Source organism: Malassezia restricta, chromosome IV (genome assembly GCF_003290485.1).
Source record: "Malassezia restricta chromosome IV, complete sequence".
In the NCBI taxonomy this organism is placed as follows: Eukaryota; Fungi; Basidiomycota; class Malasseziomycetes; order Malasseziales; family Malasseziaceae; genus Malassezia; species Malassezia restricta.
Window position 1 is genome coordinate 468,645 of NC_040196.1, and position 23,858 is coordinate 492,502.

The window sequence follows — 23,858 nt, forward strand, 5'->3', positions numbered from 1 at the left end:
CATTCGCACCTATGTAGAAGTTAAAGCAATGGACCGTCTTCTTCTGTGGCATGGTAGCCTGCACGGCGCATGGCGCCTAGCACGCGCCGTGCATGCGCAAGGTCTTTCTCGAGCTTAAGCACTTCGACTTGCTGCTCCATTTCACGCACCTTGAACTCGTGCGTGGCCATGCGAGAATAGTCCACATCCTCCATCATATCTTGCTTTTCCGTGAGCATGCGGACCTGCTTAACCAACGCGCGGCATGCATCTGTTACCGCCTTGGCAGCCTTTTCGAGGCGCTCCTGCGTCTGTGACATAAACTCACTCTTGACTCTTGAGGCGGCCACCAGCTGGACCGTGGCAGCGCTGACTTCATTTGATGCGACAATCAATTGCTCAAGACTGTGTGTGCCCATAATCACACCATCGGCGGCCTCAATAAGCATCGTCGACGCAAAGGCGACAGCACGCGCGGCAGAGATCAGGCCTTCTGTCCAACGATTGTTCTTCTTGTAGAACTGCTGCGCCGAGCTCGTACCGCGTCCGCGTGCGACAATCTCTTCCTGGCTCTCGGTAGAGGCGCGGATCAAAACACCAATCGCACGCATGATGGCCATGGCCGCCTCGAGAATGGTGTCGTGCACCTGAAGCTCTGTAGGCGTATAACGAGATGATGTTCTGTCGCGCCCCAGTAGCGTTTGCAAACGCTGTGTCGCCTGCTCAATGGTACTAGCCACTGATATCATCTCACGCTCAATAATATCACCAAGCTCTCCGCCTTGCAGTTGCGAAGGACGCTGGCCTACCAGGCTCTGCGCGCTATCCGCAAGGCGACCAAGTGCCGTACTGACTTGAGCATTTTGCTGCACGGCCACATTGGTACGTTGCTGGGATGTCATGCCGGCAAGACGGTAGGATTGAATGTTCAAAAAGAAGCGCAGTAGAATATGGCCGGCATCAACAGCTACGCTCGTGAGGCGGTCCATAGCCTCTTCTGACTTGCAAAAGCGCAAAATACCTTTGACGTTCACGAGAGAATCGCACATGGCCTGTGCTAGTTGATTCGCACTTTTAATCACATTCACATGATCACCACCCACCTCTTGCTGTTCAACAAACAAAGAGAATACGGCCGTAAATTCGTTGGACGATGCTTGTGCTTTTTCGATGAGGGATAAAACATACTCGGGCGTAGATGCCGTCATGGCCGCAGAAGAAGGCGTTTCCAGTTCATACAGTGCATCATCAAGTTTATCCGCACACGCCTGCAGAATCGAGTCGATAATGGCACTGAGCTTCTTGGAGTTATCTAAGATAATGGTATCAATCTGCGCGTTGAGTGCTTCGTCCGCTGTGCCCTGATCAACGTGCATTTCTTTCATCTGGCGAATAGTCGAGTCCATTCCCTCCTGCAAAATGAGCGCTTCGGCATCCTTTGCCTCGAGCTGCGCTTTGTGAGAAGCAAGCGCCTCCTCCAATTCGGCGATTTGGGCATTCATACGGGTCATGATACTCGACACTTCCGTGCTGCGTGCTTGGACTGCATCCTCCGCCCGCTCCTCAGCGAAGCGTAATTCTCGCTTGAGTCGTTCCACTTCTTCTCGCTCACCACCACGAGCTCGGTCCAGCTCCAGACGAGCCCGGTCTCGCTCACGGATCATGTCGGACATTTCGAGGTTCTTGGCTTTGATGTCGCGTTCCATGCGCTCCATTTTGTTGATGACCTCCTGCGCACTGCCAGCCTTAATTTGTGTTTGCTTATACTTGTTTAGAAGCTCCAAGTGCTCGTTACGCAGCTGCGAGTACAATTTGGCCAAAGCTTCATACTTTTTGCGCCACGTTTCGACTTGTTCTTGCAGTTGCTGCAGCATGTCATCTTTTCCTGCCATTTGAGCATGGACATTTTGTCCAGCAGCCGCCAGCTCCATTTCGAGCGCTTTGACTCGCATATCGTATTGCTGCAGCATGAGCTGGTCACGCTCGTATTGACCACGCATGAACAACAAGTCACGCTCAATTTCAGCTGCACGCCCGTGAATTTGGTTGATTTCTTGTGATCTAATCAGCTGTTCCTGCGCCAAGCGCTGCTCATCTGCCTGTGCAGCTTGTTTTCGTGCAAACTCACGCTCGCGCAAGAGAGCTTGCTCTTCAATACGCCGAGCCTCAGCGGCCTCGCTTTCCTTGAGTGCACGCTGCTTGTCCTCAAATTCTTTCAAAAGGCGTGCCTGCTCGTCAATCTCTGATTGCGTCGGCCCGGCTGGTGTGGACGGCGGTGTTGGCTCACGCGGTGGCAGTTGCAACGGCTCACGAGAATGATCATCGGGCGAGTTTAATAAATTGGGTGGCTCCGAGTTCAGCTTAGGGACATTGATTAGACTCGTGAGATACTTGAGACTCGCACATTCGAAGTAGAATCGTCGAAGGGCATAGTGCTGGTGTTGGTATCGCCCACGCAACGGTTCTAGAGCATCAATAGCATCGGTTCGACGATGCATCGCACGAAGCATTGATGTAAGAAATTTGTAAATGCCGTAAGACTCTTTGACAAGCGGCACTAAAGAGGAGATCTGGCATTCATTCGTGCGGCCACGCAGCGTGCTAAACACTAGAGACTGGAACTTTTCGATGCGGTCCTGTAAATTCATCAGCTCGATGATTGTCTCGTATCCTTCGTCTGGGTTGTCGATGTTCTTCAGCGAGATGTACTCTTCATATTCAAAAAGACCATTGAACTCCTTGTGCATGCGATGAAAGCGCAGTTTCGCATGGATGAAAGAGACGTATGCCTGGATCAGCTGGCTATAGTTCCGTGGACTAGTACTGGACATGCGCGCACAGGTATCCAACCACCCCATCTGACTTTGCGCCTCACGGAGCACAACAGGATGTCCTTCTTGAAGAATTTTATGCACAACAATCAAGGCCTTGAAAGTCTGAATGTCATCATTCATGATCGGCAAAGAACGCAGTCCCGACCATATGGACTGAGATGATTTATGATCCCAAGTATATACGATGCACTTTCGTACATGCTTTTGTTTCGGCGATGTCTCTTCCGGACTGGTTGCCTTGCGAAGATGCACAGCCAGTTCCTGTTCAGCTTTATCGCGGTCTAACGGGCGGAGAGCACCGCCTATGAATGAATCTGAATATCGAGACCTGCGCGGTAAGTTCGTTCTGTTTGAATGGCACATACATTATCTGTTCGAGGGCCGACTCGTATCTCCTCGAGGCAAAAGAATTCGCGATATGGAAAGCGGCACCGTGATCACTGGGCTGTGGCAATCTATGCACGCTTAACGGACAGGCACTTATGCTTAGCTAACCCTAACAGCATAGGCGGAGACAAAAAGTGACCAAGGTGGGGTTCGAACCCACGAATAACGGCGGATTAGGAATCCTAAAGCCGTCGCAGTAACCACTTTGCTACTCGGCCAATCAATAGGGGCGAAGAGAGTTTTTCACGGTTTTGTCGACTTCTCAGGTTCACGCTAATTGTCACACCTACAAGCTCAAGTTCAAAAGCTCTTGCAGCACCATACTCCAAAACATGTACGCATATGTTTCGATGCCTGGATTAAGAAGAGTATCCTGTGTGGTCGATTGGCCCATCGTTACTTCGCCGAAGGGAATATCGCGCAGCAGAGGCATACTACTGGCACTCCACACATTCTTGGACAGCCAACCACGCACGCTAGCTTGATTGGACATGGCTAAGGTGGCACGACGAGCGTGGTTCAATTGAATTATGCGATTCGGGTGAGCAAATTGAATACCATTTTCGTCAGGTGCGCGCGAAGATTTCGCATGCATGCTGGAGAAGAACCATTGCACAGTATCATTGACTTTGGTCATCGGGACATGAGTGCTGCGCCATGCCAGAGGTACTGATGGACCAAGCTGTTGGCGGAGCTCTTCAATCATATCAACAGAGCGTGACCTCCACCATTGCAAGCGGTTGTCTGAGAGGTCTCCTGTTGTAATCGTTTGATACGTTGATACATCTTCCATGGCCCATGCTGCCAGATCCCAGAGACTCGAGGAGAACACAACGAGGTCTGGCTTACTGGAGCGAGCGAGCGGCATCTGCACATTATATGGCAGGGGGGTTGCCATGGCTTCGAGGTATGGCTTCAAGAGTTGCGAGACGCGCTTCTCGAATTGACCCGGCGGAAGATAGTCACGCTGTTCGCGCCAAAGCTCATTGGTGTCAGCTCCGTAGTGGTAGAACGAGGTGAAAATAGCGGAGTAATGCGGCACGTAGCAGTAATCTGCAAGAAGCGTGTCTCCCGGGTCTTTTCTGCCAAGCGGTTGATTCTTGAGACTTGCGCCCCATGGATGCGTAGCATCCACCGACATGGGCTTCTCACCGACCATGTCACAGAGGTTCATGATCATCGTGCGATCAACACCATCGCCAATGAGAACCACAGTGCGATTCTTAAACGCCTGCATAAGCTGATCCTGCCTCTGCTTCGAAATGAAAGGCGAGCGCAGCGTGCTTTTAAGACCCGGGGTCCTCGAGACTGCATTTGGTAGTGATGCGAGCATATCCGGCATGGCGGTGGATGCTGGGCAGACATTGTCAAACGTTTTCCAAACAGGGAATGGATCATGTGCAATATGGCCAGGATATGAGAATGGATTGCAGTGTCCAGATATACCCTTGGCATTAAAAGTTGTAGCCGCGGGAGTAGGTACCTCGCCGGGGACACCTGTTAGCGACGAGATGAACGAGATGGCGAAGAACACACACGAGACCACAGTCAAAATGCTCCCGATGCTGTGCACCTTCGCAGCTGACGGGCTCATGCGACTACCGCCGGTTAGAGGACGACGCCCGGACACATCAGACATGATGGGAGAAACAGCCTGCACAGCGTCGTGGCTCGCACAACCCTAAAGACGAACGTCCATCCGGCGCATTCTCAATCACGTGATAGAAAGTCGCGTGGGCTCGCGTCCAAGTGTTCAGTGTGGGGCTACATAACTGTGCATGGGCCTGGTGGTCGTGAATGGGATGCGTCGGCCGCTACCTCGGCCATCTTCTGGGCCAAGACCACTTTTTCTGCTTCGGTAAGAAGACCGCGCTTGTTTCTCTCTTGCATCGCGCGAATCATGGATTGCCGTTCTTGTGCGGCATGGCGTCGTGCTGCTCTATCAAGTGGGCGCTTGGTAGGCGCCGGCGTCCGTGATTTGGTAGGCTCTGATGCGACGGTGGGTTTAATGGGAGGCAAGCTGGGAGGTTTCACCTGTTTCCAAGCGTGCACGGATGCAGGCACGCCGTGCTTCGCTTGGCATGCGTGCTGAGTAGGAGCTCGATGAGCCAAGCAAAACTCGGCGTTACAGTGGGGACATCGTATAGCCAGTTTCAACGCGCGCTGGCATGAGGCATATGAACACAGACTTTGTGATGAGGTGCGAGGTACGAGCGCTGCACAGCTTCTCTGGTCTCCGGCAGAAGCAGACCAGTGTGCTTCCATAATGCGCTGTACTTCTGCAGCAGATGCATTACGTTTCCATCCGTGAGGTGGCTCATGGCACAATGGACATATAGGTACACGGACATCACTTTGTTGCCGATGCGGGCAATGGTGGGTATCTTGGGCAAAGTGGGCGGTGCAGAAAGACTTATGGCAGCCACCGCATTCCAATGGTAAAAAGTCCTCGCGCCGACAGTGCGCGCAAGGAGCACCTATCCAAAGCATAGACCCCGTCCCCTGGCCAGCATGGTTCATTCCTTCACCCACCAGGCCCTCGAGGCGCGTGGCAAAAAAAGTACTATCACGTGGCAAGTGCGGAGCGGTGGAGCCGGTCGAACTGGCCACCGAATGTTTCAGAAGGGGAGGGATGTTCCGTGGGGCTTTGCACGACCTGTTGTGGATGCTTCATCCGCTTTCTGCTCAGCTTTTAGGAAAAGCACATGTCAGCTTGTCTCGATGTGGATGTAAACCAGGATATGTGATGCCACTGTTTTCACGTCACTTGGGGCAAAATCAAATGTGGACGCGTGTCGTGTTCCTGGAATGTTCCTCGTTTGAGTCCATCTGCCGATACTTCACTAGCATCGATAGGCCTACGTCATAGCGATGCACAATCCCAGAGTTCCTTGCACCACGAAACACGTGGCCCCGCCGAAAAGGTATGCCGTTCCTGGCTGAAAAAGACATATACACCTATCTTTGGTCTAAAAGTACAAGCTAGCAGCAAACACAATATCACGGCGGCATAGCTGGCGACACGTCTCCATCTTGCCGAGAAGAACAGCATCGCCTGATACACGCGCCGAGTCAGCCAATTCACGGAAGGTTTCGTCCAGACGCGTAATACAGCGAACAATCGTGCCTTCACCCACGTCAGTGAGCCGCATGATATCGCGGAACTGCATGCCATTGGCCCATTCGTACACCACCTGTACCAGGCCATCGTTCAGAGTCGAGGAGTCATCATCGGCCGGCAGTTGGTGGGCAAGTTGCACATTGGCGATACGGTCGGCCGTTTCGCCAATTTCTTTCAGTCCTTCCTGGACACGGTGCGTCAGGTCGGGTGTCACACTTGTCTTATCGCGGAAGTGGAACACGCTCAAGAGCGCTGCGAGCTCTACGGGCTCGTACTCGACCAGCACTTCACGTATGATCAAGTCGGCCAAAATGAGCTCGTTAGCACTGCGGATCTGACTTGCGACATGACCCTTGACGGTGATGCTGCAGGTATCTGGCTGAATACAGCCCAACTCACAAAGCACACTGAAGCGTTGGTGATAGTCAGGCAGCAGCTCTAGGTTTTCGATGGACATGGATGCGCGCAGCTTGCTAATGTCTCGCTCAAGGATATGCCGCTTGTGCAGTAGGCGATACTGGTCCATAAAGGTCGAAGTGTAGGCCCGAGGCTGGACGTATACTAGCTCATCTAGGGCCTCATCACGCTCGCGCTGAGCATCTTTAAAGTCCATGCGGCGCAATCGAGACCAGTCAACTTCGAGGTCGATGATAGAGCGTGTGATGTCGTTGCCCGTCGCTGCGAGGTACGTGCGAATGTGTTGAATGCTGGGCCGAAGCAGCTCCAGTCCCTTTTTCACAGCAGCAGGTTGCTGCGACTGGATGGCAGTGGTAGGCACTCCGTCCACCTCTAGTGCCGTCACAAGTGCCATGTCCGTGGGCGATACATTGCACACCTCGGGTACAAGCTCGGTCTCGGGGTCCCATGACTGTATGTGGTGAGGTGTGATCCAATAGGGAGGCTCGCCCGTTCTGGTTCGCTTGTACTGATGACGAGGAGAAAGCGCGACCAGTACGAGGAATTGCTTCTCACTGGCACGCACAATCAGCGCGGGTGATATCGTGCTTGAGCCTGTGAACAAGAGCACAACACGGCCAGGCGAGAGGCACTTGGCGCCAAAAGGATGATGCATGACAAGCGCCATCATGGCATGACTGCATTCCACAGCCCTTTGCGTCCACGCATACACCTCTTCCACCTCCTCGCGTTGCAGCGGCATGTTCTTGAGCGTCGCATCCAGCTGCTCAGCCTGAGAGACAAGCTCATTCAGTTTCGCTTGCTGGTCAGGCAAGAGTCGCTGTGTGGCATTCTCAGAGAAAGAGCGCTTGATCATTTCTTCAATCCTGAGAGTCTCGATGCGAAGTAAGTTGAGGATCATGCCGTAAGTAATGCGGAACTGGGACTTGAGCTTAAGAGGCTGGCCCAAAATCATATAGTTGAGTGTCGATAGCTCTGGCTTATCGCACAAAATCACCACGACACCCGTGTTGTCCAGACCACGACGACCAGCGCGACCGGACATTTGTGTATACTCACCTGGCAGTAACGTGCGGAACTGCGTACCATCGTTCTTACGAATACCGCTGAATACCACGCTGCGTGCAGGCATGTTGACGCCCATGGCAAAAGTCTCAGTCGCAAACAGTACCTTGACCACACCGCGCTGGAACAGCAACTCGACAAGTTCCTTTACGATCGGGAGAAGACCACTGTGGTGTACGCCAATACCCCGATGCAGCATATCACGCATCCGTGTAATTTGTGGCACCGTTCGATCTTCTTCGCGAAGTCGTAAGAGACTCCGCTCAATAAGTACATGCACTTCGCTCTTTTCCGCCGCTGTACACAGGTCCGTATTAGGCAACGAGTCGGCATACTCTTCACAGCGCATTTTTGAGAACACAAACACCACGGTCGGTAACAGGGACCGTTTGCGCAGCATACCAACCAAATTCACCCACAGCGATTTGTTAGACGTCAGCTTAGGTTGATAATGGCTCACAGCACCACCCCGGCCACCGCGACCGCCTCGGGCTGCGCCGCGCTTTCCCGTGGCAGCTGCTTCACGTTCCTTTTTCGGCTTAAGGGCCTCGACAGCCTTATGGAAATTGTCCGTCTGAAATTGACGATTTTCGCCAGCAATTTTGTACAGTTCGTTCCCTGCGTACAGAAAGTGCTCGAGAGGCACGGGGCGCTTGGACGTCGAGATCACATAGATATCGCGCTGCTTCGTGCGTCCCACCCAATCAGCAAACTCTTTGGCATTTGGCACAGTGGCGGACAGCAGCACCACGTTCACATGAGACGGCAGCATAATAATCACCTCTTCCCAAACGACACCTCGCTCTTGGTCGTTCACGTAATGTACTTCGTCGAAAATCACGTATTCAACATCGCGAAGAAGCGTAGCAGAGCGGTACAACATAGTCCGCAGCACCTCGGTGGTCATAATCAAGCATGGTGCCTCAGGATTGATATGGACATCGCCCGTGATGATACCGACGTTTTGTGCACCGAATGACTGCTTGAATTCGCGGAATTTCTGGTTGGACAGCGCCTTGATGGGCGACGTATAAAGACAACGCGTCAGATGCTTCATGGAAAGGGCAATAGCATACTCGGCCACGACCGTCTTACCGGCCGACGTGTGCGCTGCCACAAACACCATGTCATCCTGCTCCAAGTGATAGATGGCCTGCTTCTGAAAGTTATCCAGTTCGAATGGGTACTTGTAAGCCATCTCGGGCACAAGCTCTGAGAAGTTGTGCATCGATTTCGATGGCTCGACTATGTGAGCCCATTCACGCCGCTCCTCCTTCTTTTGCACATCGGGCATATCATCAAAGAGGCGCGGAAAGCCGGTCACACCTTCCAGCGTCTTATCATATGAGGCTTCCATGTCATTTTTCGGGGGTCGCGATACATATGGAACGTAGAGACCATCATCTTCCACTGTGATCAAAGTGTGCTCCGTCTCGGTGGGAGCTTGCGCTTCTAATTCGGCCTGCCACTCTGGCGCCTTTATGGTGACGTCGACAGGCATGTCAGCAATATATCCACGTGTGAAGCCAGGAGGCACAGTACGAAGCTCTTCATCATCATTGAATTGGTCATCATCCGTGGATGCGATGAGGGCTGCCTCCTGAAGACCACTCGGCACAGCAGGCTTGGCCGCCACAGAGCCGCGAACAAAATCCACATCCTTGGAAGTTATGGGCACGTCAAGAGACATGAAGGACGAGTCAATATCATTCGGACGCTTATTCACTTCACGTATACCAATAACTCGATTGCGCAGTCCGGATTTTACGAAGCGTACCGTGAATGTCGAGGGACCTGTTTCTAATGTGAGAAATTCCTTGAAGTCATCGTCTCGCTCAGGCTGCTCTTGTGGAAGCATTACGTAGGGGGAATCTAAGTGACGCTTTTGTTTGAATAACTCATCGCCAATCTCCTTGCGAATCTTGTCAGCATCACGACCAGGCACGATGGCCAAAGAGTCCCACATGTCACTAAGAAGCATGAAATGCACTGTCTGCGGCGACTGGACATGTGATTTGTCAGCATCCCCTGCGACTCGATGAGAGGGAGCACCGCTATGGACCATGAACCTAGAAGCCTGGGATGAGTGAGATGGCACATACAGCAATCGCAGTCAAACGGACACAAGGGTGTGTCTACGTAAGTACATTATACACGTACCACCGCCTGAATTCAACTTGAGTTCATCTTCAGTAAACACACGGTATCCTTCCTCGGTGCGTTTGCCTGGGTCAGCTTATTATGGTACGCACGATCTTTTCCACGAGAGTCTGCGAAAGCCACATCAGCGTCATCCTTAGGTGGTGGTGGCTTCCGAGCCGATTTGCTTTGGTGCTTGGCTGTGGTGTCATCATGCACAATCACTGGTACGGCGGCCTTCGAAGAGCTGGGTATGTGGGACGTAGAAGATGGGGACGTAGAGGAAGAGGATGCTTTCTCCCGGGCGAGAGCCTCAGATGCGTCCGACGATGTGGTCGTGCGACTCTTGGACTTTTTCTTGGGTTTCGAGGACGATGACTTCGTAGCGGTGTTTTCGCCTGAATCATGTCTCCGCTTCTTTGGCATGCTCGGTGGCGCACCACCCTGGATGGATGAGAAAATGTCATCCAATTCACTCATGTTGCACTGAACGGAGGAGGAACGGAGGTCTGACCGGCTGTTGGAGGCGTGTTTCGCGTGTGGAGGAAGGAGAGAGCTCCTTACCTTCCTCCTTTGAGCTAGGCGTCGACCATGAACCTTCATGGCATAGCTGCGGCTGTGCAATCCATCCGACGGCCAGGCTTGCTCATACCGCATCTACATTTTGCTTCCATGAGGCATCTTGATTGGCATCGTATATATGCCTCTGGTGTTCGATATATCGTGTTCGACAAGGACAATTGTCTCACGGCTCCGCATCATGATCAACTGGCGGAGCCGCTCCAAACGACGTGGAAAGAATGTCGTCGTGTATTTGGATCAGAAAATCTATTGCTTGTCAGCAATTCAGCAGGATCTAACTCTGATCCGCAGGCTCTAGCTGCGGAAACGGTATCGTCAAACCTGGGCATCCCTGTGCTGTGTCACGCTGCGAAAAAGCCGAGTTCTCAATGTGCGCGCCAAGTCGTGGAACATTTCTTGTCGCTCGCATTCCGTCGTGCGGAATCATCATCTACATCCCCTCTGCATATTCTGGTGATTGGCGATCGCATCACTACAGATATGGTGTTCGCTCAGCGGATAGCTCGGTGTCTGACAAAGATTGAGTCCGATGGACGACACACACAGTGCACTAGTATTCTCACAAAGCAGCTATGGGGGCGAGAGGGGCTCGGTACGCGATGTCTGCGTCTGATTGAATCAAGTGTTCTCCGGCAGCTTGTGCGCGCGGGAATTCCGCCAGGTGGATCATGGCTTCAACGTGGCTACCACATACCACCCGAGCTGAAGACATGGGTTGTGCCTGCGGTGGAAGCCCCCTCTTTGGCTTCCGCGCCGACAATCACAATGCCCGAGCCGCGTATGTGGACTCGCCTAAAGAGCGCATGGCAGGCCATGGTCTCTGAGTTCTTTGGCAGTGTCAAGCACATCCAGCAGCTCGCTTGGTCTGCCTTGACGGCGACACCGACCAAACAATGGCGCTCTTCATGGCGCGTGCCCTCCTCATCCAAGCATTTGGTCTCGCGCTCGAGGGCACGACACATGTCTACGTGCCGCATCGTACGGGCCGTGCATGAAAAGCCGGTGCCGCGTCGACCGATGCCATCTGTGCCGGAAAAACAGTCTCCTCCGCGGAGTCTATTCGGTATTTCGTGGCTGCGATGGGCTTTGGCTGTAGCAGCCCTTATTCTGCTGCCACTTGGATTTATGGGCGGCATGAAATTGAATGAGCTAGTGGATACGTGGCGGTCCGGCGATCTATCTCATGAAGGAGAACGCTCGCTGCCTCCGGAGCCCCAGGTGCAAGAGGAGGTCGACCGAGCTGTGGAATCAGAGTCACAGCTTCAGCAGCGCAAGAAGATTACGAGTCTGGAATTAGAGCATTACCACTTGCGTCGTGAACGGGAGCGTATCACAGAAAAGCTCTCGCATTTGGACGAGCGCCAGAAAGCACATAGCGAACAACTATGATCTACATCCACGATCCCTACATTCACCCAAATACCGCGCACGGTTGCATTACGTCGAACAGGATCAAGTGCGCTGCATCGAGCGCCATGAAAATGAATGTGTCATGATGGGACAGCCCAAAATCAGACAGTGGCTGGGCCGAGTCTTATTCATGAGAAAGCACTTCAGCCTCATACAGCTCATTCTGCTTCTCCGTCTCGCTAATCGCATCGTCGTACGTCGTGTCAGTCGACATATGCAAGGGGTTCTTTTCAGGCAGCTCGTCACTGACGACGTTGTGGGAGCGGGGCAAGACCCAGTCACGAACAAACAGGGTCAGGATAATAAGGGCGGCCGACACGCCAATGGCAAAGTACAAGACATGCTTCGCCGCCTCATTGTAGGCGGTGCCCACCTGGGCCTTGAGGAGGGGGTGACTGTCCAGCTGAGGTCCAGATGTAAGGGCAGCAAATGGTCCCAGCGTGGCCACTGTAGAACGATCTTGCGGAGAGACTAGGGTGGCATACTTGTCCAGAGCCGCAGGGAAATGAGCATCGAGAAGAGCTGTGTAGACAGCAAGACCCACACTGCTTCCCAGAGAAAATAGCGTCAAGTACACACCCGTGACCATAGCCACGTCTTGGTGGCGCACGGTGATCTGAGACAAAAGAGTGGTCACTTCGCCCAGGAAGGCACCACCAATCCCCTGGACCAGCTGGGCCCACACAGCCTGAGGCATCGTGGTATCATTGTCGCGGTAGCGAATTTGTAGGCCGAAACCAATCGTGCGAATACAAGCACCAGCCACGAGGAACCACTTGAATCGGCGCGTGAACAGAATAATGATACCAGCCACGACACCAAACAGCGTCAGAGCAAGGTTGTCTGAGTTTGTGAAGTAGTTGGCCAAGTCAAGGTCCGTCGACTTGTAGCCATGCGAGATGAACACCCAGTTATAAGCCACCTGGAAGCCCGCCTGAAACACCATGTTGTCAAAGAAGCCGACCATAAATGCAATCAATACATCCGTGTTCATCCACGAATAACGAATAAAGGGACGAGGTGCGACGAACCACTCCCAGAGCGGAAGAAGAAAGATAAGAATCACGGGACCAACGACAAAGCATCCAATTACCCATGGCGAGGACCACGTCGATTCCAGGATGCTGGGTGTGCTGGCACGGATCAGAGCCGTCACAATCATCGCGAATCCACCCACCAGCAAAAGCAAGCCGACAAGGTCCAGATCCAAGATAAACTCCCAAATGGCCCGACCCAGGCCGTGATTCAAGTACGGGTGACGAGGCACCAGGTTTTTCCGGCGCGCTTTGATCTCAAGGTAGATCAGCATGCACAACAGAGGAGTCATGACCACAGGCACAAGAATACAGAACATGCCAGGCACCCAGCGCCACTGGAGGGCCAGGCCCTTCATGATCTTGGCACCCACAGCGAAAGTGATGAAGATGGGGAACGTGACGAAACCATAACCCAGCACACGGAAACGGGCTGACAGCAGATCAGCAAGAACAATCCAAATGACCATTTGAATGCCAGAGTTTCCGATCCCATAAAACACCGCACCAGCCACGTAGTCATCCCCTTTCTGTGACGACGCCATAATAATAAAACCCAGCGTGTAACAAAGCATCGTCACGCCCGTGGCTGTGGATCGACCGAAAATGTCGGCCAGCTTGGCGATGAACAGCTTCGAAATGGCCACGAAAAGCATTTGGGCCGTGTAAGCAGATGCATATGATTCAGAAGCTTTCGTCGTATCACTCTCCAATTTGCTAGTGGCCGTGTACGCCAGCGATTGCGCGGTTTGGTTGTCAAGCGCATATATAAAGTAGGCGACCCAGACCACGGCCAAGATTATGTACCATGTGTATCCGGACACCGCATACGTGGCCTCGGCAATAGCCACGCCAACTTGCTTGGCATCGACTTCCTTCAGATCAGCGTGTCCTGGCTCCACTTCACTCTCTGGAGCCAATTTCGCGACGGGCTTGTCCGTGCCCCCATCCTGATCTATTTCAAACTCAGGGTAATACTTGCGCCATAGATGGCTAAAAAAGTTTCCTATGCGATCCATGGGCGCGTAGGCAGCGGATTATAGAAGGATCCAACTTGAGCTTGTGCAACGCGCGTGAGTTTTCCTAAATCAGATAGGAACCGAAACCCTCGAAGTCAATGGGGTTTAGTCAGAAAGGCGCATTATCACGCATATATCGATCCCTCAGGTGGGCCACCGTTTAGGGTACAGTCCATGTCGCATTCGGCTCCTCTGCCGATTCGAGGGTGGTCAATCTCGTTTGAAAATCGTTGATGCCAAAGCATGGTGAAAATGCTAAGCATCACGAGTGAGGGCAATAGATTATATCATGAATAACCAATACATAACGAAAACGTGCAAGTTTTACCGAAGCTGTGATGTAGAGGCTTGGTAGAAATGCGGTGTTCCATGAGGAACTACTTGTTGAACGCGCTGAATTATGTGCTTTGTTGCATAATACTCCCACCCTGATATTCTGACACGAAAACGTCGTAAGAAAGGTATCGTCAGACGCTGCGAATCCCACTCATAGCGATATGCATGAGCAAATACGATGTGTACACAAAGCGAATCCTTTTTTCGATGAAGGCTCTAAGACACCTAAGCAGTACATGCTCCTCGTTGTCTGGTAATTTATGTACAGCTACCAATAACATCTCATATCATGATCGAGATCGGACGCCAGCGGTTGCCAAGACTGGCTGAGTGGAGCTTGGCAGGATATACCGTGCCACGTGATAGGGACAACAAGGGCCGATGAGTTGCCTGTGACTTGCTATGCTTGGAGCGCATGTTCGGTGTCGTGCATTAAGGTCCCCTTTTCAGAACAGGTGTAGCAGCACGTTGACCGCAACCATGTCGGTACCACCTTTAGTGGTACTTGATTTAAACGGCACTCTTCTTTACCGCAAGAAAAACAATCAAGGCCGGACTATCCCAAATGGCAAGATTACGACGCGACCGTACTTGCAATGTTTTCTAGAGTATTGTTTGGGCCCATACTATCAAGAAAAGCATAAGAAACTGAGTAAAATTTGGCCGGTAAAGAATCGCACTTCCGTGGACAAAAACGCTGCACCACATGGATCGCAATTTTGGTTGGATGCCCCTGGGGACGCGGTGTGGTGCCCACCACGCACAAGAGTGTGCCTCATGATATGGTCGAGTGCCTCAGAGGAAAATGTGAATAAGATGACGGGGCTGGTGGCTCCGTTTCAAATTGGGCGTGCATTGTTCCAACGGGTTTGGGCTCGTCCCACCCTTGTCACGAGCAGCCAGCTGGCCACCAAAGTATCCACTGTAAAAGATTTGTCGATCGTCTGGGATGAGCTGAATCGCTGGGATTCATATATGCAAGACTCTGAGGCACGGAGCCGTCGTCCTACATTCAGGTCCCGTGCATTAGCAGGGACTCGATTGTTCTATTATGAGAAGAAGCAAGAAAAGTCAAAAGCTTGGAAACATGTACATACGAACCACAATGACATGCCACATAATATGCTTTACAAGGAAGCTATGCAGCGAAATTTGAGTGGTATGTTGGACTCATATTATGGACCTTTGTCGCATGAGCCGTTTGGACCCAAAAACACGATTCTGCTGGATGACAGTGTTGGCAAAGCTCGATGTCAGCCAAACAACCACATATGCATTCCAGAGTTCGATGCTCAAAGTGCGTCGACATATACCAGTTATCTTGAACACGGCTCACCTCCTGAGATGGTAGACGGGCTGGACGATTTCCTTTTGCAATTCATTGGTGTTCTAGACGTGCTTTCTGACGTCGAGAACGTAGAGCAATGGATTCTCGACGGGAATGCCGCTACGTTTTCAAGATACCAAACGCCAGAGGAGCGCTCAGAATGGGTTGAGCGTGGGATTCAGGCACTCGCGGCTCGTAGTATATGCGTAGAACCATGACATGGTGCATGAAACAACGTAGAAAAGAGATGTACGAAAGCCATGCATGGAATAATGCGTCGCCCAAAAAATTAAAAAGAACTCCCAACGTGGGGCTCGAACCCACGACATTCAGATAACTCTCCGAAATCGGAGAGACTCTAGTAAGAGTCTGACGCTCTACCGACTGAGCTAGCCGGGATAAGTTCTGGAATACTGGCAAGCAGATGCCTACTATATGGTGAATCATTCTCGCTTCCGCGCCTGCAACTGCCTTTTGTCGTACGGTTATGCGGCCCTTGGCGGCGTGATCTGGGAAAGTGTGGAATTATGCACCTAGAGACACTGTCACGTAAGTGGCCTCCCGCGTACGTACTTAAGCTGGCCAAGAAGGTCAAGATGAGGCGCTGACGGATTTCCACGATGTCTTCTGGCACAAGGAAAATCAGGGCACCCAATTTGCGCGCAATACTGATGGCCAATTTGGCATTGAGCCGGCATTCTTCTTCGGTACCGCCTTTTGTGACGATGGAGTAGTCGACAATACCTGGGCGCAGTGTATCGAGCAAGTCAAGAAGGAATTGGGCATTCTTGAGAGAGGGATCACGAAGAGAGCGGAGCTGCCGTGTCGATTTGCCCGCCGAATGTACACGATCATTGGCCCATTGTAGAATTTCTTGATCTGATACTGCGTTGCCGCTCTTGGAGAGACCTTGAAGTGTTGTGGTGACGTTAGCACGCATCACTTGCCAGACAAGGCCAAGCGTGAGCGTCTTGGCACCATCTGTGATGTCTGCACCCTGAATGCCGACAATGTGCATATGGTGTGCCTTGGCGAGTTCGATGACATAATTGGTGTTTTCGACCATTTTGAATCGGGACAGGGGAGTGTGGTCTTTCGCACGAGACACGCGTTTCCAAGCGACAGACCCAGGATGCACCTTGTCAAAGGACTGGAGCAGAATATTTCCATCTTTCAGGTCCTCGAACAAGTTGAATACACCGGGCTGCACGTCGAGGCTGTTGAGCCACAGAGTGAATACGCGCGCTTCGCGCTCGCCCTCGGCATCAAACTCTTCGACGGGTGGCGCGTCTTGCAGGGGCTCGAGACTGGGCCACGTGTTGAACAGGTGAGCGACAAAGGCGAGATTTAATTTGGGGTTTCCGGCCAGCATGGAGCCAGGTGTGAGGTACTTGCGGCAGCCGATGGCATCGGCACGCTGGAGGATCATTTCGGCGCGCGCCAGTAGATCCTGTTGCTGAAGGGGGGCGCGATCGCACTGGTCAGGCTTGATTTGGGAGAGAAGTATGGTGTAGTTTTCGCCATCCGAGACGTCTTTGGAAAAGTTGGAGACGCGCCTGTGCCAGTGGGCCGCCTTGAGGTGATAGTTGAACCAGCGGAGCAGGATTTGGTCAGGAGGGAGTTTGAGGAAGTCCTCGTGCGTTTCGCCTTCCTCGAGCAGACGGTAGAGTTCTGGGTGGTGCTTCAGATCGATCGAGTTCAGTAGTCCGCGACGCACAATCTGCCAAATCAGACCGAGAATCAGATGCTCACGGCCGTCGGTGATGTCTTGTGCGCCGATGTTGACGACGCTGCACCCGATGGCCTTGGCAGACTGAATGACGATGTTGTTGTTTTCTGTCATTTGGAAGGCATTCGGGCCTTTGCCTGCCCTGCCGAGGTTGAGGACACGTTCGTCGATGGTATCTGGCACAGCGGCGTTGATGAGTTTGCAAAGGAGGAGGCCGTCGCGGCATTCGTCAAAGACTTGGAATGTGTCTGTTGGAATGGGGAGACGTGATCCAATATGAGCATCGTGACGTAATGTCGTGTTGATGTGCCGTGTGAATTCGTTGCGCTCGTCCTCGTTGATGGTATGTTGTGTGGATGCATTGCTTCCTTTCACCATGACCTTGCCTTTGGAGACGACGCCTGCTTGTGAGTTGCTGCCTGTGCGCAGGCGCGACACAAGATCCACATAGTCTTCCAGCTCAACGCGCCCACTGGCATCCAGGTCGACGTCCTTGAGCGTCTCGCGGACCTGGTCGTAGGACGCATGCTCCTGCTGCTGTACCTCCTTCATCACGACTTGGCGGTCCAGACTACCGCGGTCATCCATGTCCATCTGCTTGAACTTGGATATGATGGACATCATCTCCTCCTGCGAGATGTGGGGGTACTTGCGCTGCAGCTTGATCGCCTCCATGGTCGTCGTGGCGCCTGTCCGTGCGGACAGACTGGGCGCGCTTGACACTCTCCACCCTAGCCACGTGACATGAGAGCTCGAGGCCCTCGGCGGACGCTGGTGGCCAGGCAAGGCAGCGGCTTGTTTCGTGGCACGAGGCGCGGGGCTCGGCACGATGAAGTTCTCTCACAGTCTGCACTTGAACTCTGTGCCGGACTGGTCGCAGCACTATCTCGACTACCAGCACTTGAAAAAGGTGGTGTATTCACTGGAGCGAGAGCAGTATGCGTCGAACGACACCGAGACAGGCGAGCATGGCGCCACGCTCGAGAGTGAATCCGAGACGCTGTTGAGCAGTGACCCGAGTGATTTGGACCGACGATTCATAGTCCACCTGGATGCGGAGCTGCGCAAGATTGTGGATTTCTACTGCTGGAAGGAGAAGGAGCTGGGTGATGAAGTCGATATGACGCACGAGCACATCCGGATGGCCGAAGAAGACTATGACGGTGTGTCTGGCGGTGAGTCGGACGCGGAAGCTGCGTTAGATGAGCCAGATTCGCATCGGCGTGCGCCCGTGCGCACGCGCTCTCATGCTTCGGCGAGCGACCCGGACACCGAGTCCCTGCCGGTGTCTCGCTGGTTTCATACCTTTGGCAAGAAGGGCTCTTTCCACAAGTCGCGTCGTCACCGCAGTCCGAGCAACTCGAGCTTTGATACCAACCTGGCCAGCAACGATGGCAACTCGATGCGCGGCATGGCGCCGAATGTGTGGATGTCGCAAGACGACTACGCGATTGATTTGCGTCTGACGCTGAAGCGCAAGCTCATTGAAATATACACGCTTCTCAACGAGCTGCGCGGCTTTTCTGACCTGAATCAAACAGGTATGAAGAAGATTCTGAAGAAGTACGACAAGATCACAGGCGGCACCCTCAAGGATCGCTACATGGAGCAGGTGGTCAAGGTCAAGTACCCGTTCCAGCCCCAGGCGCATGCCCTCCTGATGGATAGGGTGAATGAAGTGGTCCAGATGTATGCGCGTGTCGCGGCGCGTGGTGATGAAGAGCTCGCGCAGCAGCAGCTGCGTATGCAACTGCGCGAGGAAGTCGTGTGGCACCGCAACACCGTGTGGCGTGAGATGATCAATATCGAGCGCCGTGCACAGGCAGCGACGCTGGAGAAGAGTCTTATGGGCCGCACGGGGGGCACACTGGGTGAGGAGCCCGAGATGCCGCGGCTGCTGCGCACGCCGTTCGGCACGTTTGTCGTGCCGTCGTTCTTCACGGTCGGAACGCTGCAGTTGGCGTTGTCTCTTCTCGTGTTTGTGCTACTGCTCAAGGCGCCTGCGCTGCGCATATTTGACCGCGTCGAAGTGCAAAACTGCTTCGCCCTGCTGGTGCTGTGCACGAGCTTGTGGGTGACGGAGGTCGTGGAGCTGTTTGTCACGTCGTTGCTCGTGCCTTTCTTGATCGTGACGCTGCGCGTGGCTCGAGAAGGCGAAGGCGAAGGTCGGCGTCTTTCCGCGCCGGAGACGAGCAAGTGGATCTTTTCGCAGATGTTTGCGCCGAACATTTCGCTGCTCCTGGGTGGCTTCACGCTGGCGGCCGCGCTGTCCAAGTACGGCATCGACAAGGTCCTGGCCACGCGCGTGCTGCAGTATGCAGGCAGCCGGCCGAGCGTCGTGCTGCTGGCGCATATGCTGGTGGCGTGCTTTGCGAGTATGTGGATTTCGAACGTGGCTGCGCCTGTGCTCATGTTCTCGCTGGTGCAGCCGATCTTGCGCAACCTGCCGCCCAAGTCGCCGTACGCCACGAGTATGGTGATGGGCATTGCGCTGGCGTCGAATATCGGCGGACAGACGTCGCCGATTGCGTCGCCGCAGAACCTGATTGCGCTGCAGTACATGGACAAGCCGCTGGGCTGGGTCCAGTGGTTCGGCATCACGATCCCGGTCAGTGGCGTATCGCTGCTGGCGCTGTGGCTGCTGCTGCTGTGGAGCTTTGGCACCGGATCCGGCGTGCACATCAAGCGCATACCCGAGTCGGACCATACGTTCACGCTCAAGCAGTGGTTTATTTCCGGCGTGTGTGTCGGGACGATCGTGCTTTGGTGTTTCCAGAACCAGATCCAGGCCATGGTCGGTGACATGGCCGTGACGGCGTTGATTCCCCTCGTGCTCTTCTTCGGCACGGGCATTCTCACCAAGGAAGACTTTAACAACTTTCTGTGGACGATCGTGTTCCTGGCGATGGGCGGCATTGCGCTCGGAAAGGCTGTGGCGTCGAGCGGCCTGCTTAAGAGCCTCGATGCGTTTGTGCAGGACAGGGTGAATGGCCTCCCGCTCTGGGGCATCATGCTCATATTGGTGGCTGTCGGCCTGGTCGTCGCGACCTTTATTTCGCACACGATCGCCGCCGTATTGCTCGTGCCGATCGCCGCGCAGATGGGCGCGAACCTCGCAGACCCACACCCACGCTTGCTGATCATGGCCACGACGCTCACGTCCAGCGCCGCCATGGGTCTGCCCGTGTCGGGCTTCCCGAACATGACGGCCATCAACTTGGAGGACGAGGTCGGGCACCACTACGTGTCGGTCAGGACGTTCTTGCGCGTCGGCATTCCAGCTAGCATTCTAGCTACGCTGATTATCGCCACGCTGGGCTACGTGATCATGCTGTTCCTAGGTCTCTAGTGGGTATCGTGCCGTGCATGCGAAAGGAGCCGACTCGCCGCCTCAAACGCGCCCATCATGATGCCACAAGCGGGCGCCACCTTGGCCAGGCGCGGCGACAGGCCGCGGAAGAGGCCGGGCACGCCTTCGGCCGCGAACATGCGGCGGAGCGTGTGGAACAGCGAGCGCGACGAGACGCGGGCGTGCCGGTTCTCGTGCTCGGCCTGCAAACGCGTTTTGACGAGGTCAAAGGGATGCGTCGCGACAGCAGCGACGCACCCGCTCGTCGCAGCGACCGTGAACGACACGCCAAACTCGTGCCAAAACGTCGACGAAGGACTCTCACCAAAGCCTGCCCCTGTGAAGAGCACCTTGCCGCCCTCGTACCCGGCGAAGTAGATCGCCGAAAATGGGACGTCCCGCCACAGCGTCGCAGACAGACCGCGCCACAGCACGCGAAGGCCGTGCTGTTGCACTTCGCGGCACAGCGGCTGGATCACAGACTGGAACGACGAGGGCCCATGCGACGCCTGCAGTCGTGTGCGCAAGAGCTCCAACGGCGTGACGAGCGTCGCAGAGATCGAACGCGCACCTGCGCCACTCACGAGCGAGGCCACCAGGAGCGGAACACGCGCCTGCGTCACCGGCGCCGTGTCCTGGAACGCATCGTCGTGCTCACAGGGCATGTCGCAGGGAAAGTCTGGCACGGGCGACGAGCGCGTTAGGGACTCGCGCCAGTTCGGTACGGGCGCCTCGATCGACAGGATCGACTTGCGGAAAACATCGTAGAACGACATGTAGGTCACCTGCGAAGGAATGGTCATCGCCAGCGTCGGCAGCAAGCCACGCCACAGACTCCGCCAGCCTTCCACACGCACCATCTTGGCCATGCCGTCCCACACACCCGTCAGACGCCCCTCGCGCATCACGACCTCCGTCTCGCACAGCTTTGCCACACTGCACTTGTCTGGATATATACACATGGCGGGTGTCTGCATGGCCAAGGGCACCGGAAGCGGCGGAGACGGTCGAAGCCACCTCAGCGTAGTGGGGACTTGCACTGATGCATGGGGTATCGTGCCATGCACAGGGCATGGCGGTCCTTTCGCGAGACCTACGTCGCTGGAGACGGGGCGCACATCTTGCGCCTGCGTTTGCAATCGCGTCTTGATCACATCCAGCGGCGTCATGAGGAACGACGTCGACACGGAGCCCGCGATGGATGCGAGCGCACGATCTGTAAACGTCATGCGCTTGCGCCCTGGCCGCACGCCAGGCGCGGCAGAAGCCTTGCTCTCCGTCATGAAGCGTGCGCACGTCGAAACGCCACAGGTCGGCGGGCGACATCCGCTGGACGACACGCGGCGCCCGTGACGACATTCGCTGACTCAGCACTATCAGATAGGATCGCTATGAGGCGCACGTCGCTCCGCTCGACGACGGCCTTTGCCTTCGCGCCATTTTTGGTTTTTGGCCTCGGCAGAGACGTCGCGAGGTCGAGAGAGGAGCGGCTTGTACCGCGTCGTGGGACGGACGACGCCGTTGCCGAGCGGCACGAGATGCGCGCGACCCGTAGCCTCGTTCATGTCCGCGGATGCAGGTACCAGCGGCGTGCGAGCGCGGGCAAATGATGTGCTCGCAGGCAGCTGCGTGCCGTGCCCTGTGCTGCTGGCCAGGACAAGGTGCCGCGTCAGTTCGGTATGAATGGCCTCGCGGGTCCAGAGCGCATGCAATTGACTCAGCGCACGAACACTGGGCGTATAATCCATGCACGTCGCCGACGCAGGCAACGGGCCTGCATAGGTACTGGCGCGCCACGATACCTGCTCAGGGCGGAAGCCACAGTCCCACAGCATCAGGGGGCGATCGGCCGCCATTTCGTAGGTAGGCCTCGTCTCGACCGTGGGCATGTCGTCGTGCGGCATGGCAAGCGACGCCATGCGCATCTTGTCCGGCGTAGCGGCATCTTCCTGCTCGACACTCGTGAGCCACTGCCGCGCGTGGACGCGATCAGCCGCCGCTGCGCCCGTTTCCACGTTCACGAGCTCATCGATGATCGATGGCTCCTCTAAACGCGCACCCACCAGGAACAACACAGCCATGATGTGCCGGACTTGGTGGTACAAAAAGGCCGATCCGCGCAAATTCAATACGTAGATGGGCTCATCCGTGCGGTAGGGTATAGGCTCAGGTATCTCGCTGTCGGACCAGCCATGAGAGACATAGTCGATGGTGGCACCATCAATGCGGCGCCGGAAATTGGTGATTTGCTTGGAGGCATCCACCTTGCACATGTTGCGGAAATCATGCTCACCCACGAGACGCGCGGCAGCATCACGCATGCGCTCAATGTCAAGGCGGCCCACAAACTGCGACGGTGATTCCGGCTGCCACGTCAGCGTGTGCGGGGCGCCAAGCGTGAAAAAGTACTTGTAGTGGCGGTAGACGCAATCAAAGCGCGCTGAAAAAGACGGGCGCACCGGCGACCACGCTTGGATCCGGATCGTCGGAGGAAGCAGACGATTCAGCGTCGCGACATACGGCAGCTCCTCCTCGCTTGCATCGGTTAGAACGATCGGCTCATCGCCCGTCTTGTACCGCCATGGACGCTCGTCCACACACCGGCTGCGAATCCACAGCGCGACGACCTGGCCCGCCGCACTCACACCTGCATCCGTACGACCACACCGACTCCAATCCGCTTCCTCCATGCTCTTGGTAGCATCAACGAGGCGGGCCGTGCACAGGGCTTCCCAGATCGTTTCTTCGACCGTGGGAAGAGGCGTCATTTGGCCCACCTGCGCAGCCAGGCCAGAGTACGAGCCACCATCGTAGCAGAATCGCAGCGCCACCTTCCTGCACGGCTGTGCGGACACATCATAGGGTCTCGGCGGCTTTTTGGAGGAGGGCGGCGCATCTGACGCTGACGGGCTCGACTCAGGTGGCGGCACATCCACCCCCAAAGATTCGGCGCGTCCTTCCAGCTGGGCTATGCGCCGCAGCAGCTGATTGCGCGACCAGTCGCCATACTTTTCTCGAGCATGCATATAGGCTGGCAGTCGGAGCGTAAAGTGAGAGCGAGCAAACTGTCGTACAAGGGGCTTGACAGCCCCACGTAGCATACCAACGCGCCACGTCCACGGCTCGATCC

General features: G+C 54.8%; 12 protein-coding genes and 2 non-coding genes across 14 annotated transcripts; 3 read left to right on the top strand and 11 right to left on the bottom strand.

Annotated features, from left to right (window-relative positions):
- Positions 1–20: 20 nt before the first annotated feature.
- Positions 21–3,180, bottom strand: MRET_2644 (Src like adaptor protein; the record flags this gene model as incomplete). Its single annotated transcript, XM_027629271.1, has 2 exons — positions 21–3,141; positions 3,179–3,180. Coding segments are annotated over 2 exons (3,123 nt in total).
- A 154-nt stretch (positions 3,181–3,334) lies between these two features.
- On the bottom strand, positions 3,335–3,418 carry MRET_t0042. The gene has a single exon. It is a non-coding gene; the product is annotated as a tRNA-Leu (tRNA).
- Positions 3,419–3,486: 68 nt separating this feature from the next.
- Positions 3,487–4,839, bottom strand: MRET_2645 (uncharacterized protein; the record flags this gene model as incomplete). The annotated part of the gene is made up of 1 exon (XM_027629272.1): positions 3,487–4,839. The coding sequence occupies one exon, from the start codon at positions 4,837–4,839 to the stop codon at positions 3,487–3,489; it is 1,353 nt and encodes a 450-aa protein (XP_027485052.1).
- A 125-nt stretch (positions 4,840–4,964) lies between these two features.
- MRET_2646 (AN1-like zinc finger protein) lies at positions 4,965–5,690 on the bottom strand (the record flags this gene model as incomplete). The annotated part of the gene is made up of 1 exon (XM_027629273.1): positions 4,965–5,690. One exon carries the CDS (start codon positions 5,688–5,690, stop codon positions 4,965–4,967), a length of 726 nt encoding a protein of 241 aa, XP_027484987.1.
- Positions 5,691–6,169: 479 nt separating this feature from the next.
- On the bottom strand, positions 6,170–9,784 carry MRET_2647 (antiviral helicase SKI2; the record flags this gene model as incomplete). Its single annotated transcript, XM_027629274.1, has 1 exon — positions 6,170–9,784. The coding sequence occupies one exon, from the start codon at positions 9,782–9,784 to the stop codon at positions 6,170–6,172; it is 3,615 nt and encodes a 1,204-aa protein (XP_027485219.1).
- Positions 9,785–9,872: 88 nt separating this feature from the next.
- On the bottom strand, positions 9,873–10,422 carry MRET_2648 (uncharacterized protein; the record flags this gene model as incomplete). The annotated part of the gene is made up of 4 exons (XM_027629275.1): positions 9,873–9,880; positions 9,906–9,938; positions 9,964–10,029; positions 10,056–10,422. The coding sequence occupies 4 exons, from the start codon at positions 10,420–10,422 to the stop codon at positions 9,873–9,875; spliced, it is 474 nt and encodes a 157-aa protein (XP_027484978.1).
- Positions 10,423–10,533: 111 nt separating this feature from the next.
- Positions 10,534–11,913, top strand: MRET_2649 (phosphatidylglycerophosphatase GEP4; the record flags this gene model as incomplete). Its single annotated transcript, XM_027629276.1, has 1 exon — positions 10,534–11,913. The coding sequence occupies one exon, from the start codon at positions 10,534–10,536 to the stop codon at positions 11,911–11,913; it is 1,380 nt and encodes a 459-aa protein (XP_027484975.1).
- Positions 11,914–12,058: 145 nt separating this feature from the next.
- On the bottom strand, positions 12,059–13,987 carry MRET_2650 (transporter (MirC); the record flags this gene model as incomplete). Its single annotated transcript, XM_027629277.1, has 1 exon — positions 12,059–13,987. The coding sequence occupies one exon, from the start codon at positions 13,985–13,987 to the stop codon at positions 12,059–12,061; it is 1,929 nt and encodes a 642-aa protein (XP_027484962.1).
- A 738-nt stretch (positions 13,988–14,725) lies between these two features.
- On the top strand, positions 14,726–15,868 carry MRET_2651 (uncharacterized protein; the record flags this gene model as incomplete). The annotated part of the gene is made up of 1 exon (XM_027629278.1): positions 14,726–15,868. One exon carries the CDS (start codon positions 14,726–14,728, stop codon positions 15,866–15,868), a length of 1,143 nt encoding a protein of 380 aa, XP_027484963.1.
- Positions 15,869–15,948: 80 nt separating this feature from the next.
- MRET_t0043 lies at positions 15,949–16,049 on the bottom strand. Its single transcript has one exon. It is a non-coding gene; the product is annotated as a tRNA-Lys (tRNA).
- Positions 16,050–16,175: 126 nt separating this feature from the next.
- Positions 16,176–18,054, bottom strand: MRET_2652 (plastin-1; the record flags this gene model as incomplete). The annotated part of the gene is made up of 2 exons (XM_027629279.1): positions 16,176–16,192; positions 16,224–18,054. 2 exons carry the CDS (start codon positions 18,052–18,054, stop codon positions 16,176–16,178), a joined length of 1,848 nt encoding a protein of 615 aa, XP_027485254.1.
- A 154-nt stretch (positions 18,055–18,208) lies between these two features.
- MRET_2653 (low-affinity vacuolar phosphate transporter) lies at positions 18,209–20,728 on the top strand (the record flags this gene model as incomplete). The annotated part of the gene is made up of 1 exon (XM_027629280.1): positions 18,209–20,728. The coding sequence occupies one exon, from the start codon at positions 18,209–18,211 to the stop codon at positions 20,726–20,728; it is 2,520 nt and encodes an 839-aa protein (XP_027484961.1).
- Positions 20,725–22,011, bottom strand: MRET_2654 (solute carrier family 25, member 39/40; the record flags this gene model as incomplete). The annotated part of the gene is made up of 1 exon (XM_027629281.1): positions 20,725–22,011. The coding sequence occupies one exon, from the start codon at positions 22,009–22,011 to the stop codon at positions 20,725–20,727; it is 1,287 nt and encodes a 428-aa protein (XP_027485252.1).
- Positions 22,012–22,104: 93 nt separating this feature from the next.
- Positions 22,105–23,829, bottom strand: MRET_2655 (tRNA pseudouridine38/39 synthase; the record flags this gene model as incomplete). The annotated part of the gene is made up of 1 exon (XM_027629282.1): positions 22,105–23,829. One exon carries the CDS (start codon positions 23,827–23,829, stop codon positions 22,105–22,107), a length of 1,725 nt encoding a protein of 574 aa, XP_027485253.1.
- Positions 23,830–23,858: the final 29 nt, after the last annotated feature.